Consider the following 15,643-nt stretch of genomic DNA (forward strand, 5'->3'; position numbering starts at 1 on the left):
ATTCAACATTGCCCACTCTCTTAACAATCAATGCCTTGATGCAAATACACGTAATTGAAAATCTGTACGATTTTGAGATCTACAAATCAAAGGGCCTTTGCACTAGTTTGCAATTGATGCATCTTGCTGTTTTTGAACGTCACCTACAACAAGATCCTATTAGTGGGACTTCATCGAGAACGAAGTACAGTGTTTATGAAGATTATGCTCAGTTCTCCTCCCTTATCATGGAAAATAAACCTATAACACATAGAACCCTACCTACAAATTCATCAACTTTGAGTGTTCATAAATGTAAATGTTGCCATCTCCTTGCTAATGCATGCCAACTGGCAATGTTCCAAATGATTACTATTTTGTACAGAGTTACCCTTTGTTGGTTCCTCCAGTTTTAGCAGAATGCAATCATTTTTTTTTAATATATATAAAAAAAAAATGATCGCATTCTGCTAAAACTGGAGGAAATAAATAAATAAATTGCCTGCCGTGTTGCATAAATTTTTATATGAATATTTCACCAAAAGGCTTGGTGAATTTCATCATAGGTTGTGAATATTTATAGGAAAGAAGAAAGAGAGAGCTCTAATGACACGACAACAATGGACTGAAAATGATCTAGCCTTTGATCAAGGCAAAGACTGACTAAAATTGTACATGTGATATTCTCTTTCATGGAAATACATGGTGAAGCATGTAATAGAGCCTGAAACAGACTCAATTGCAAAACCCATCCTCATAGAATGAATTGATAAACAATGTTATCAGATGTTGCTCGATGAGATATAGTTACCAAAGTGCCCTTGAAAAGAGAAAACAAAAAACCAGAGGGGGAACTCAATGCAATTTTATACAAAGCTGCCTATTGATATACGTGTTAACATGTTACACTGTATATGTCGGATCTGCCAAAATGGCCACGGCGTTTTCATATTGCATTAACCCATGCTGTGCTTTATTCATTGATTGGCAATCATGATAGAATGCTTTCTGTGATGAATTGGCATCAGTGTCTGGAAATCAAATTGCGAATGACTAGAGATTAAATCTAATTGACTATTAGTGTCATTGTGGCCTCCTGTTGGACTGAAAAACATTACTACATCTGAACAGGCTTGCTAACTTACCACTAGGTCAAGTTTAGCCAGATCTTACTGAATGGTTCATCAAGTTAAGATTTGGTATGCCAGTTTGTAAGGGGTTAAGGCCCTGGTACTGCCAAGTACCAGCAATTTTCCAGATTTTACCCTGACCACGCCGGAGTGGACATGGTATACATGCTTCATGACACTGTTTTCACATTGCAGCTTCTCACTATTAAGATATTCGAGATTGAATTTTGTTCAGTGAGCTGAACGAGCACTGTATAAAGAGGATTGTGTTCAGTACTGTCAACAGCATGGTACAAAATACTCTGGCATACAAACATTGGTTTGGTTTGGTTTGGTTTGGTTTGGTTTGGTTTGGTTTGGTTTGGTTTGGTTTGGTTTGGTTTGGTTTGGTTTGGTTTGGTTTGGTTTGGTTTGGTTTGGTTTGGTTTGGTTTGGTTTGGTTTGGTTTGGTTTGGTTTGGTTTGGTTTGGTTTGGTTTGGTTTGGTTTGGTTTGGTTTGGTTTGGTTTGGTTTTTATTGATCATCAAAATAAACTCATATTCTGCACCAAAGCTAATCATCAATTCTCTAGCACACAAGAAAGGAAAAGAAAAAAAAATGGTATCAGAGTACCAAAGAACACACACTTGTTCCCTCTTTTTCTGCCATTTTAGATCATTTTTATGATGACACATAAACCTGTCATCTTATAAAGAATGAGCGAGGCACTACTGTAAAACATAAATTCTGATATAAAAGCTGCAGGTACAATTGTACAGTTTATCCACGTTTCCTACCCAGAGCTTTCCAATAATTTATATTTTGCTTTTTTTAGAATCAACTTGCCATAAAATCAATTATAAGGAAAACAGGCCATAAAATTACAGGTGGTGAGAGCATCCAAACCCTGAAAGGTGAATAGCGCCATGGTCCAAGAGTCAAATATTAAAAAGGTTTCAATCTGGTACAGTCTTTCAGACTTTGAAACTCTCATAATAAGTATAAAAGTTGTTCAACTCATCCTTTTTTAACTTTGGATCACTTGTCTTTCAACTTGGGACTGCATAATTCTCGCAGTGGCCTCTTTATTCACTTCCAGGATATTTGCTCAGGACTACAACAATTGTGTACATTGCTCCCATAAAATATCTGCACGCTGAGCCAAACATAAATTCTACGTTCCTAACCCTAACCCTAATCCTAATCCTCAAATCAAACTAAACCTAAACCCTTTCATAACCCTAACCCTAAGTAACCTACATGTAAGTCCTGGGAGAAAATGAGAGCGGAGAAATTGTTGCAGAGCTGAGCAACTGCAGTAAAACACCTTTTGTTCACTGAGATCGATCATGGAGACCATTTATCACTGTGCTAGAGCACAGTTAGGTTAACAGATGACATCCTGAGGGAATTTGACTGTAGAGAGATAGAAGACTTTATACTCATGGCAGGAAAATTGATGAGAATTTTTAGGTTACTTCAAGTGATTATGACACTGAATGATACGTTCCACAAGTTAACCATCTCTGGAATTAGCCTTTGTGCAAGACCTTCTCACTGTATTGATTGCAAACAAAGAAAGTAGACATTCATCAAACTACTGTAAAAGTGGACATTTTCGCGGTGTTGAAATTTTCGCGCATTTCGCGCGATCAGAAACTAGTGCGAAAATAAAAGCACGCGAATATTTCTGCTTGCCATATGCTCCTGTATTATTAGTTGATGTCTTGATACCACGGAATTAAAAACATGCGGAATTAAAAACATGCGAAACTCTTCTTATCCGGACGAGCGCGAAAAATTAGTCGCGCGAAAATATCCACTTTTACAGTATCTCTGGAACTAGCCTTTGTCCAAGACGTTATCATTGTATTAATTGCAAGCAAAGCAAGTAGAGATTCATCATTTTTGTTGTTGTTGTTGTTGTTGTTGTTGTTGTTGTTGTTGTTGTTATTTGAATTTATTTGGTGTGTATCATTCCCCTACGAATATTTACGCCAGCTCTGGAATTAACCTTTGTCCGAGACCTTCTCATTGTATTAATTGCAAGCAAAGCAAGTACAGATTCATCATTAGAGAATAGTGTCAAGAGGCAAGGTAGTGTGTCCTATTTCTATTGATCAAGTTTTAATACTCTGCTCAGATTTAATTATCAAATTTATGTGTCAAGAGTACATGTATAACATTTCAGCAGCTTTATGAATGAGTTACCGGAATTATCTTCTTCTTTTTTTGTAGAGGTGGGGGGGGGGGGGGGGGGGGAGTATTAGCTTAAATGTATGTCAGAATTGACTTTAATATTCTAGATACTATAGGGCCTATTGTTTTTTCAAACAGTTATGCATCTTTGTTTTCTGCTTGTTTATTTTTGTGCCCCTGTCAATTGTGTTGTACACCATAACAGTTTCATTTGCATACAGTACGATGTGCTTACCAACCCAAGAATGTTCATGTGCATATCGTACAATGTATGCTTTGATCTAGATGAAGAAATAAAGCATAATGTATGAAACAATTTGACCAAATTTGCTTTGAGCATTTGTAGTACAAATCGCAAACACTGAACAGCTATTACAGAATCAACAATGCCAATTGTAAACTTGTATGCATATTTTTCTCACTGATGGCCACCGGATGATTTTACTGGCAAATTCTGTTGCTTGAGGCAGCCCACTGAATTATTCAATTCCTGAATTTTTCAGTATTTACGGATACAGAAGAGTGATGTGCGAGTTCACTCCTGACCAACAAATAATCATAATTTTTGTATTGCATGAAAAATCCAAAAAAGGGCACTTTGCATTGATGTGTCCAGCTTTGGGTTCACTTGAGGGTACACATGTATGTAGCTTAGAAAAAAATATAGCCTTTATGGATTGTATAGATCTTCAATTGTGAACACACACACACACACACACACACACAAACCTCAAATACCCAATCACGCTGAGCCAAACATAAATTCTACGTTCCTAACCCTAACCCTAATCCTAATCCTCAAATCAAACTAAACCTAAACCCTTTCATAACCCTAACCCTAACCTAAGTCCTGGGAGAAAATGAGAGCGGAGAAATTGTTGCAGAGCTGAGCAAATGCAGTAAAACACCTTTTGTTCACTGAGATCGATCATGGAGACCATTTATCACTTAGGTTAACAGATGACATCCTGAGGGAATTTGACTGTAGAGAGATAGAAGACTTTATACTCATGGCAGGAAAACTGATGAGAATTTTTAGGTTACTTCAAGTGATTATGGCACTGAATGATACGTTCCACAAGTTAACCATCTCTGGAATTAGCCTTTGTGCAAGACCTTCTCACTGTACTGATTGCAAACAAAGAAAGTAGACATTCATCAAACTACTGTAAAAGTGGAAATTTTCGCGGTGTTGAAATTTTCGCGCATTTCGCGCGATCAGAAACTAGCGCGAAAATAAAAGCACGCGAATATTTCTGCTTGTGTCAAGAGGCAAGGTAGAGTGTCCTATTTCTATTGATCAAGTTTTAATACTCTGCTCAGATTTAATTATCAAATTTATGTGTCAAGATGTATAAACATTTCAGCAGCTTTATAAATGAGTTACCGGAATTATCTTCTTTTTTTTGTAGAGGTGGGGGGGGGGGGAGTATTAGCTTAAATGTATGTCAGAATTGACTTTAATATTTTAGATACTATAGGGCCTATTGTTTTTTCAAACAGATCAATCAAATGCATCTTTGTTGTCTGCTTGTTTATTTTTGTGCCCCTGTCAATTGTGTTGTACACCATAACAGTTTCATTTGCATACAGTACGATGTGCTTACCTACCCAAGAATGTTCGTCGTACAATGTACAATGTATGCTTTGATCTAGATGAAGAAATGTAGCATAATGTACATGTATGAAACAATTTGACCAAATTTGCTTTGAGCATTTAGTACAAATCGCAAACACTAAACAGCTATCAAAGAATCAAATGCCAATTGTAAACTTGTATGCATATTTTTCTCACTGATGGCCACCGGATGATTTTACTGGCAAATTCTGTTGCTTGAGGCAGCCCACTGAATTATTCAATTCCTGAATTTTTCAGTATTTACGGATACAGAAGAGTGATGTGCGAGTTCACTCCTGACCAACAAATAATCATAATTTTTGTATTGCATGAAAAATCCAAAAAAGGGCACTTGCATCAAATGTGTCCAGCTTTGGGTTCACTTGAGGGTACACATATAAGTAGCTTAGAAAAAAATATAGCATTTATGGATTGTAAGATCTTCAATTGTGAACACACACACACACACACACACACAAACCTCAAATACCCAATTACCTCAAATCTCTCTTTCACATGGAAGAAACTGTGGCAAGGGTTCTAACTGGAGTATACTGTACCTTGTGTGTATACTGGGGTCCATATTTTACAAATTGTGTTTGGAATAAGTATCAAAATAATAAACTCTGTGAAAAGGCTCTGAATGACTTAGAAGCACTAGATCTATTTTGGATGTATTTCCGCTTGTGGGAGCTGAAATTATGGGTGCTGTTCGTTATTCCGAAGATTCTCTTTTCCGAAAGTTCGTTATTCCGACAGTTCGTTAATTCGAAACACACAAATTCCCTATACCTAGAGCCTGTTCATTAATCTGAAAATGAAAAAGGGTTCGTTAATCCGAACATTTGTGGCGCTATTCCGAAGGTTTGTTATTCCGGAGATTTGTTAATCCAAAAATGAAATTCAGAATAATGAACATTCGGAATAACGAATCTTCGGACTAAAGAGCCTTCGGAATAACGAACCTTCGGAATAACGAGCTGTAACCGAAATTATAAAACAAAGCTTAAAGGGATCCCAGTTGTGGTTGAGACCTAATTTCAGGTTTCTAACATTTTGGGGGAGATAATGAGAAACCTCATTATGAAATATGAAAGAGCATGTAATTCCATGAGGAATTCAACATTTATTTGATGAAAATTGGGCAATTCCGCAGTTAGGTGGACATGACATGGATAAAAGAAATGTGCCTCTTTATCTTACTCTTTAATCTAGGTATCAACTAATGCCATGGATGTTCACCAATCATTAAGGTCTTCCAAATTCAGTAGATTTTATCTTTCGTATTGATTGATTTCGCGAGATCTAAAACCATCATTTAAAATGTACATGTGGGACTGGGGATGCTGAAATTCACTTAAATGCAAATTACAGTGGGTTCCTTTGAAATTTTTTCCTCAAAGTTTTGCTAAAGGGTAAAAGATAAATACATTTAAATACTCCAGAAGTCATGTGACATTTTGTCAATTACAAAAGGGTGAAATGACCTGCGGAATTACTCCGGACAAATGTAACGTTACTAACCGTAACGTTACTAACCATGCTTTTGGGGGTCTAGCTAAGAAATTATTGGTCGAACTGCTAAAAAACATTGTGTGAACATTTGTCATGATGCAATAATTGAAATTAATGCAACACTTTGTTTGAAGTAACTTGAACTTTTGCACACTTTTTGTTACAAGACATTGATTTTTTTGTCATGTCCTTTTTTCGTAACGTTACTAACCAGCCCTTTAAGTTGCCATAGAAATTCTAATATTTCTTGGATTGTATTCATTCTTTTCTGTATCATAAACCTGGGAATGATGAACATGTTTTTGACATAATTTTGGCTTGAAATGAATAAATGGTAATTTAGTAGTAAAAACAAATATCTAAATTTGTTCAAATGTAACGTTACTAACCGCGGAATTGCCCAACTTTGAAATGCCTGAAATATCCAAAACAGAGCGATTCTAATGAAGTGTGGGACCCACATTTTATTACGATCGCTTTTTTTTTCTTGGTCTGGATCAATACGCTGCTGGACCAGGTGGGGAGAGAGGGCGCGAACTAAATTAATCGTAACGAAGGTGACTTTTTTCTATCTTGCTTCTGAAGACTTCTGAAGATGGGCTGTTGATTACTGTTGCTGGGAGGTGATTCCAGGCAAGGGGGGTGCTCACAAAAAATGAATATTTATATTGCTCTGTGTTACAATGAATTTTTTACTTTGTTTTTGGATGTCTCAGCCATTCCAAACCCAATTTTCATCAAATAAACTTTGAATTCCTCTTAAAATGGTATGTTCTGTACTATTTCATAAGTGTTTTCTTGGTATCTTGCAAAAACTGAACAGCCCAATTCTCATCTCCACCAAGATACGGTACCATCCCTTTAAATTTTAAAGACATGACTGAAGGGATACACCTGTACATGTAGTCAACATGATTACTATGTATGTAGCATCAATAAGAGTTGACAATGCAGGTTTCCATCAAGTTGTTATACAGATCCAATGTATTCAGTTTTCATTCTGAGTATAAACAGAAACAAAAATGAATCACACCGTTGCAGCTTAAAACATTAACTGTTTCAGTCTCTTAAAGTGAAGTCTGAAAACTCACACTACATTGTAGTAGGGAGTCATGTTTACATCAATCTTTTAGCCAACCAACTCAGGTGTCAGAGCAATTTGTCCTGCAGTAAACTGGAAGGCCATGGTGACACAACAAAGATTAAGGGGATTATCCATTCATTGTCATCATTAGTTTTCAGGCATCTATGCTAATCAGCTAAGAGATGGAGGAACAGTGGGCGTGTCAATCAGTGAACACAGCACAGTACAGAAGAGTCTGTAAAGCCATGCCAGGTACCCAATACAAGAATTAAAAATTCAAGGTGAGGTAGGATATTTTGTAGTTAACCCATTGGGGATGAACTGATTTTGCTACATTTCCCATAGACACCTGCTTGAGTGTGCTCAGGACTATTAAACATCAATGGGTTTATTAAAACATCACCTCCCAACTTCCAAGAATTCATCCACATTGCCAAAAACAGAATTCTCTAACATCCTGTTTCATGGTTTACATCCTTGTTTCAGACCAATGTATACCGCTAGTATGTTTGCACACAGTGGGCAAAAACCCAGCATGGGTTCAAAGTTTACTTTGCATAATACCATTTGGCAGCATTTGTACATGTATCTTTGAAATAGCAATAATAATTTTTTTTTAATGATTCAGAAAAGTAATTGATACTTGGAATGATTGTGCCAAGCTAAATTTCTCATTAATGGTGTGAGTTCAAGCACAATCAAAACAAAACTCGAGTACATCTCCATTTCCAGCAAAAAGTTAAAACATTTGCATTTTAATTAGTGCTTGAAAATATGCAATAAAAAAAGACTAACAACTCTTCTTTCCACTCTTCCATAATGAAGAGATTTTTCCCCTTTGGGTGCCTAATTCAATTTAAAAGTATGGCTTAAAAATTCATGAGACTTGTTTCTCATTTGAAGGAAACAGTGTAAAATTATTAAAGCTCTAACATTATGCATTTCTATTGTAAAGCTCAAAGACAATGGTTCTAGTCATAAGGAAAAAATTAGATGAGGTTACCACATAATCACATACACTGTACATGTCACACTCTACACAAGTCTACCTGTGCCTCCTGCACAGTAACTCTGATGCTTTTCAAAACTTTATCGAAATATAATACTAGTGTTGAAAAAAAAAACCTATAACCCAACTGAAGATGACTTGATTTTAACAACGCCACATTTGACATTCTCTGACCTAAAGTTACTAAATTAATTTTTTTATTTCGTATAACATTGACAGTATAGTGCTTCCCTTTGTAATGCACTTGTCAAGGTAATGACTCACCCCACTACCCCCGGACATGGGTGCGTCATTTCCTCGTTTGGTCCGTCAAATTTGTGACCCAGGTGTTCGTCATTTTACCAGCTTTGTCCGTCAAATTTTTGACCGAGGGGTGCGTCAAAATCCCATCATTGTCGGTCAAAATTTTGACCGAGGGGTGCGTCATGGTACGTCACTTGGCTATGGAAAATAACACGCATTATTTTTAACCGAGGGGTGCGTCATGGTACGTTACTTGGCTATGGAAAACTGCACGCATTTTTGCACACTACCGGTCCCGGACACACACTACCGCGAGTGAAATTACAGTGAGCGCTTTCCCGCGGCAAGTGAAAATCGAAGTCGGGAAGCGTTTTGGAATAAGAGGAAAAAATGCTTGCCAGAATCTGGCAAGCAAAGAATTTAAAAGCCACCCTTTCTCCTCACATTTTCCCTCCAACAAACCCATGAAATCATGCATACTCAATCTCAAACCAGGGACTGTTCAGCGATGTAACAACTTAGTTCAATCTTTCCTGTCGAAACGGCAGCAGAAGAACTGCCTGCCGCCGCCGAGTGCCGCATGGGCGCATGCCATTTTCTGCTCGCGGGATCGGATAGCCCGACCAGACGCGCGACGCGCGCTGTTAGCTGTGCGAATCTCTACGTACAGCGACTAGGCTGTATGTAGTTACTAGTACGCAGTACTCGAGCGGGAATATGAATGCCGTGGCGTGGTGTGTACCTACCTGCGCTGCAGCAGTATGCATCCACCGCACTAGCAATGGCCGCGCACATACAGCGCATTCTGCACACATGTGATTGTCATGTATGGATTGCATGCACAGAATACATACTACTGTACGGAATATCGTAGCAGCAGCGTGATGTACGGTGAATGACGGTACGGTGCTTACATAGTAAGGGAAACTTGCCGAAAATTATGTGTACGAACCGAAAGAAAATGAAATTGCTTGAATGAAACGTATGCAAAAATCATTTCAATATTTACGGGGGTGCGTCAAATGTACCGAGGAGGTCCGTCAAAAAAGTGACCGAGGTGTGCGTCACTTTCAACGTGTTGTCCGTCATAAAAGTGACTGTGGTGTTCGTCACTTGCAGCGTTATGTCCGTCAAAAAAGTGACTGTGGTGTCCGTCAAAAACCCCGTGTGGTCAGTCAAAAAATGACCATGACGCACCCATGTCCGGGGGTAGTGGGGTGTGTCATTACATTGACAAGTGCATAATGTTCATTCTGATTTTGTTTCATGTTTGTAATGTTATATGTATCCTATATTCTTTACCTGGTCGAATGAATAATTGTGATGATAATACTGATAAAAATGATAATAATAATAATGATAATAATAGACTCCTGCCACAGAATTTTCGGGACTAATCTTCAAGGGGTTAGTCTATGAATTCATCAGGCTAAACTCAATAAATTAATAAAATGCAAAATCAGAGAAATGTTGACATAAATTTGTTAATTTTAGGAAAAGGCAGGAACTGTACAATCGCAATCATTTCAGAATTTGATATGGTGTGTTACCAGCCAAAGAGTCAGCTATCAAGGTATAGGATTGTACTTGGTAGCATTTACAGCATACAATACTAGTCTCATTGTACTTTCTGGCTGGGGTAAATGAGAATGTTAAAGGGACCGTACAGTTTTGGTTGAGACCTAATTTCAGGTTTCTGATATTTTTTGGTGAGATAACGAGAAACCTCTTATGAGATATGAAAGAGCATGTAATTCTATGAGGAATTCAACGTTTATTTGATGAAAATTGGTTTTGAAATGGCTGAGAGGGACCAACACTTTATTATGATCACTTTGTTTTACTTTGTTTTTGGATATTTCAGTCATTCCAAACCCGATTTTCATTAAATAAACTTTGAATTCCTCTTAAAATGGTATGCTGTGTACTATTGTGTTTTCTTGGTATCCTTGCAAAAAGTTTAAAGCCCAATTCTCATCTCCACCAATACTGTACCATCCCTTTATTATAGGAAAATCAATCCATCTCCAATATGAATTATTGGTAAGAGAATTTTTTTTTTTTACACTAACCCGTTCCATGCCGAATTCTGAAATCCCCGTAGATTTAATATTTACACAGGCCGCCAGGTTCCCGTAGGGAAGGGGTTACTGTTGTACAAGTAACTGGCAACTGAAGTGAATCAATGGACAATAGACCTTATCAAATTATGCATTGATCTACAATCCGATGTCACTGCATTGCCATCCTAGAGTCTAAAGCCATTGCCTTGTACACATTAGTGATCTGCAGTTGCCGCAGTTCTGACAACTGCGTTTAAAATTAAATACTGTATATTCCTATATCCTCTAAAACGAGGGCGCTATGAGACTATGACGCCATATACTGTATGCATTTCAGGTCTATTGATGAACTTATGTAAAAAAAAAAAATATGGAAACTGTCCAGAAAAAGTATACATGTATCTACATTAATACAAATGATGAATTTGAATTCAAAATTGTTGAACTGATTCATCAATAACAAAATCTGAAATGAATAAAGAAGTTTTTGTTCTGATGACATGCACTAAACCATGAATAAAAAATGAAGGAAAAGATACAACACCACACAACAACAATACCAAAATAGTTTGTAGCACTTGATAGAACAGATAGATGTTCGAATAGACACACACCATCACACTCACAGGTTTATACTAGACTGTGTAATCCTGCACAAACATACAGCCAACAGGCTCCTGTTCCACCCGCACATATCGAGGCACACACCATAAATAGCCCACACCACTGGTGTATCTAATTTTCCTCATTAGATCCTGTTACCTAGTAATGCTGGGTAGTGTAGTGAGCAGGGCCCGGGACCAGGGTAGCATTACGACGGTGTCCCGTATGCAGTAAATGCTGTAGCTGCTCACCTGACGAATACCGTCAACGTAGTCTATTTTTACATGTAGTTCCTGTCCGCCCTTTCAATGAGTTTCATTTCATTACTTTCATTCCATCGCCTTCCGTTCATCAAACTCGTAACAGAGAATGCATTTCATATGTGCTAGGAAAGATTCAGTGCATAGTGGCAGCAAAGATTCTGATAACTTACCTTTGGATATAGGTTTTTCTTCGGGGAAACTAGAGAACGACACCGTCTTCTTCCGAGAGCGCTTCTTAGCGACATCCTTGATCAGGCTGGACCGACGGGGCAGGCCGGCTTGATCGCAGCTTCCCGCTGACTGATCGTCTCGTTCCTGCTGCGTGCTCGAATTGTCTTCCTCCTTTATTGGATCCGAACTTTGGCTAATGTCCGATGCTTCCGAGCCATTTTCAGCCATTTTCAGAATCAACTGGCTGGCAGCACACACAAGCAATGTGAAATATCCAGATATATAAACAATCCAATTTGGGACAAGATGATATTAAATCCTCGGGACTTCGAAGGCGGAGGTCCCTCAGTAGGATTAATTAGCACTGTCTGCATTCACTGTGAAAATTCCATGTAGGTCAAATGCGGACCCAGATGAGCAGAATGTTATCCTTTATTGGGTTCGATCTAGCTAGGCTCCTTAACGCTTTGACGCCCCGCAAATGTTACCAAGACTCGTTCTCAATCTGTTACGAAGACGGTCATTGGGCAATAGATGGCGCTATGAAAAAAAAAAAAAAAATCTGCTTCTCCCTCGCTCGCCGCATTTTATCATTCTCTTTCCTCTTTTCGGGCCTAAATTTTCATCAAGTGAAATGAAGAGTTTGTTCACAAAAACCGATAAGTCCATATTTGCCAAATGGAGATATTTGCGATTAAAGGTCAAGAAAAATAAAGATAATAATAAGAAAATGTTTGCTTCTTTTGACCATAACTTCAAAAATGTACCCTTATCGATGTAGTGACCAATATAATCATTTAAAAGGTATTATTTTGTACTTTATGACAGAGACCGTACTTCAAAATCTTCAAAAATGGACTTATCGGTTTTTGCTAACAAACTCTTCAAATACTAGTAGATAGTGGAGCGTGATATGTGTGTGTGTTGGGGGGGGGTATAGAAAATCTACATTGAATTGCTTTGGAACGAGTCCCACTGACTTGACCCAAATTTGAGATTGAACTCGACAGCAATGATAATTGTTATAAGTGTCATTAATTTTGATAACGCAAGTTACGGTATAGCACCTACAAAATTATATGAATTTCATCCATTGATTATTGTAAAGTCCAATGTTAATTTTTCGTTGTTGCTGCTGCTGGTATTTATTTGTAATCATTTTTGTAAGTTGAAATCAAATTGCGTTGAGGCCTACCTTCAATTTGACATTAAACACACACACACACACACACACACACACACACACACACACACATAAGCCTATAGTGTAAAATCTAACCAACTGAACGGCCCAAATCGGTATCGACTTTCATAAAATGATAGGCTACGAAATTTCATTGTCGAAAAAAAAAAAATGCGCCCTGTGCAAACATCACGTGCAAACAATAATTCACAGCTTATGAATCAAAAGGGTGGAATATTTAGCGAGGCATAATCAAGTATTAGCTTAGCTGAATACCCTCAATATGAAGTTTTAACGAAGAAATTCAAAAGCTCATTCTACTGACTAAATCGTGATGGTGATGAAAGTACAAATAGTATAGAGATGAGTATTTCACTGGAAATGCGCCGAATAGAAAACACATTTTTTCGTAACTTTTCTTTTGTTATCTTATCATCATCGAAAACTTTGTATCTTGTGAGCGTGCTGAGCACCCGGCTGAGTTGATAGGTCCCAAATCAAAGATAGGAGCACGCCGCATTTCAGCAATGATCAAATTTATTTCAAGCCGGCGACGGAATCTCGTCGGTCATTCATATTCGTGCGAGTGCAGCCGACGTGTATGTGTGTCTATTTCAGTTAGCTTTGAATGGATAGGGCCTCATGATGTAGATCATTTATTTCGCCGTATTAGGTCCATCTGTTTATTCTATAATTTAAACATTACGTGCATGACAAGGGTGAAATGCATGCAGCCATAATTATACAGGCATATCTGGCGCTGCATACAAAAGCGCATAGTAGGGGAGGTTGATTGGCACCTTCTAGAAAAACAATATCGCACCTTCTAGAAAAACAATGTCGACTTCACTGAAACTGATAACATGAAAATTATATACATCTTAATGTGTTGTTTATTGATTCTTTTTCGTTTACTTTTGCGGGACTATGTGAAATCGTTGCGTGTCAGCAACATTTGACTTTAAATTAGCTGACTTGTGCATTGTGTGGTTAGTGTTGGGACGTTGTCCTTTTCAGTGCATGCATTGTCATCAAGGAGTATAATTTATGCTTAATTGTCGTTGTGTTGTTTGGATGCACTGCTGATTGGGCGTTGTAATATAAAATCTCTTAAAAAAGCCCCACAAGAATAATACTTACTCTCTTTAAAAAATCGAGTGAAAATATTCACTCTTAAAGGAGTGAATTAAAAAAAGAGTGAATTTAGAGTGAGATTGGAGTGAATTTTGAGTGAAAATGTTCATTTTCACTCGTTTTAGAGTGACCTCAGGGATCACTCCAAAATCTTCGAGTGATCCTTGAGGTCACTCCAAAATGAGTGAAAATGAACATTTTCACTCAAAATTCACTCCAATTTCATGCTAAATTCACTCTTTTTTGAATTCACTCCTTTAAGAGTGAATATTTTCACTCGATTTTTTTTAGAGAGTAATCCAGAATAATACAGAAGCCTTGCATATAACTCATATGAACATAATTCGTGGTTCGTTCCATTTATATGAAATAGTCGCCCCTTTCTGCCCCTCCCCATCCTCACCCACCCTTTTCTTTAAAAAAAACACACACAAAAATATTACATTTCCTTTATTATTGATTGCATGAAGTAGAAATTTGATCATATGAAAATGAAATTGAACGCCCCAAACAAGCTCATTTGGGAATATTTTGGACTTTTCTTTATTTTTCCTCCGCTAACTCCCCTTCTTTTTGTTTCTGTAATTTTGTTACTTAAATCACTCAGATCGTTGTAAACAATGTGATTCTTTATGATTGTTCTAATTATTATTAAAACATAAATATAAATAAAATGAATACACGAGTGGGAAATGCAATGCTCGCATTTGGAAATTGATAGGACGGGAACGAAAAATATCCCATAAATGAAATTGATCGCTCGGATTCTGAATTTGAATGCCCGCATATTTTCGCGTGCGTGTGCTATGTGTGAATTAAATTTTGAATGCACATTCATGAACTCATAATGACGAAAGTGTGAAATTGACTGGGAAAACCTGTAATAACAACAGCCATGACAATAATGTTTTACGCAAGAAAGATCAGTGCCCATCGTTTTCAAGTCAAGTGGGTCTACTTGACCATCAACAATGAATTTAAACCAGCCTTATATGATATATAGGAAGGAAGAAAGAATGAATGAAAGAATTCCAAGGAAGAAAGTGGAAAAAACTAAGAAACGAAGACGAAAACGAAATAAAAACAAAACAACAACAACAACAATAACAAAACAAACAAACAAACAAACATGAAGAAACAAACTTAAAGGGATGTATAGTTTTGGTTGTGGTCCGAATAAAAGGCGGGGCCCATCTTTTATTAGGACCATTTTGTTTTGGGACATCTCAGCCATTTCAAAACCACTCATAAGGTATGAACAATCATACAATTCCAAGAGGAATTCAAAGTTTATATGATGAAAATCTATTACTTTTGAAATGGCGGAGACATCCCAAAGCAAAATGATCCTAACAAAAGGTGAGACCTTTTATCAGGAAAACAACCAAAAGTATACAGTATTCTGAAAAGTACAAATAAGATTTACTCTTTAAAAAATGTACTCTTAAAATATCAAGAGTTTGTGTTTTA

General features: G+C 37.3%; 1 protein-coding gene across 1 annotated transcript in view; it reads right to left on the minus strand.

Annotated features, from left to right (window-relative positions):
• The window catches only part of LOC139711030 (inactive phospholipase C-like protein 2), a 200,190-nt gene extending 187,976 nt beyond the window's left edge, over positions 1–12,214 (minus strand). Inside the window, exon 1 of the mRNA XM_071622957.1 lies at positions 11,856–12,214. Within this exon, the coding sequence (XP_071479058.1) occupies positions 11,856–12,084 (229 nt within the window). The 5' untranslated portion in view covers positions 12,085–12,214. The remainder of the gene's footprint in view (positions 1–11,855) is intronic.
• Between the last annotated feature and the right edge of the window lie 3,429 nt (positions 12,215–15,643).

This window comes from Diadema antillarum, unplaced genomic scaffold (assembly GCF_040938485.1).
Source record: "Diadema antillarum isolate AM-2024a unplaced genomic scaffold, OU_Dant_1.0 scf00000039, whole genome shotgun sequence".
NCBI classification, from domain to species: domain Eukaryota; kingdom Metazoa; phylum Echinodermata; class Echinoidea; order Diadematoida; family Diadematidae; genus Diadema; species Diadema antillarum.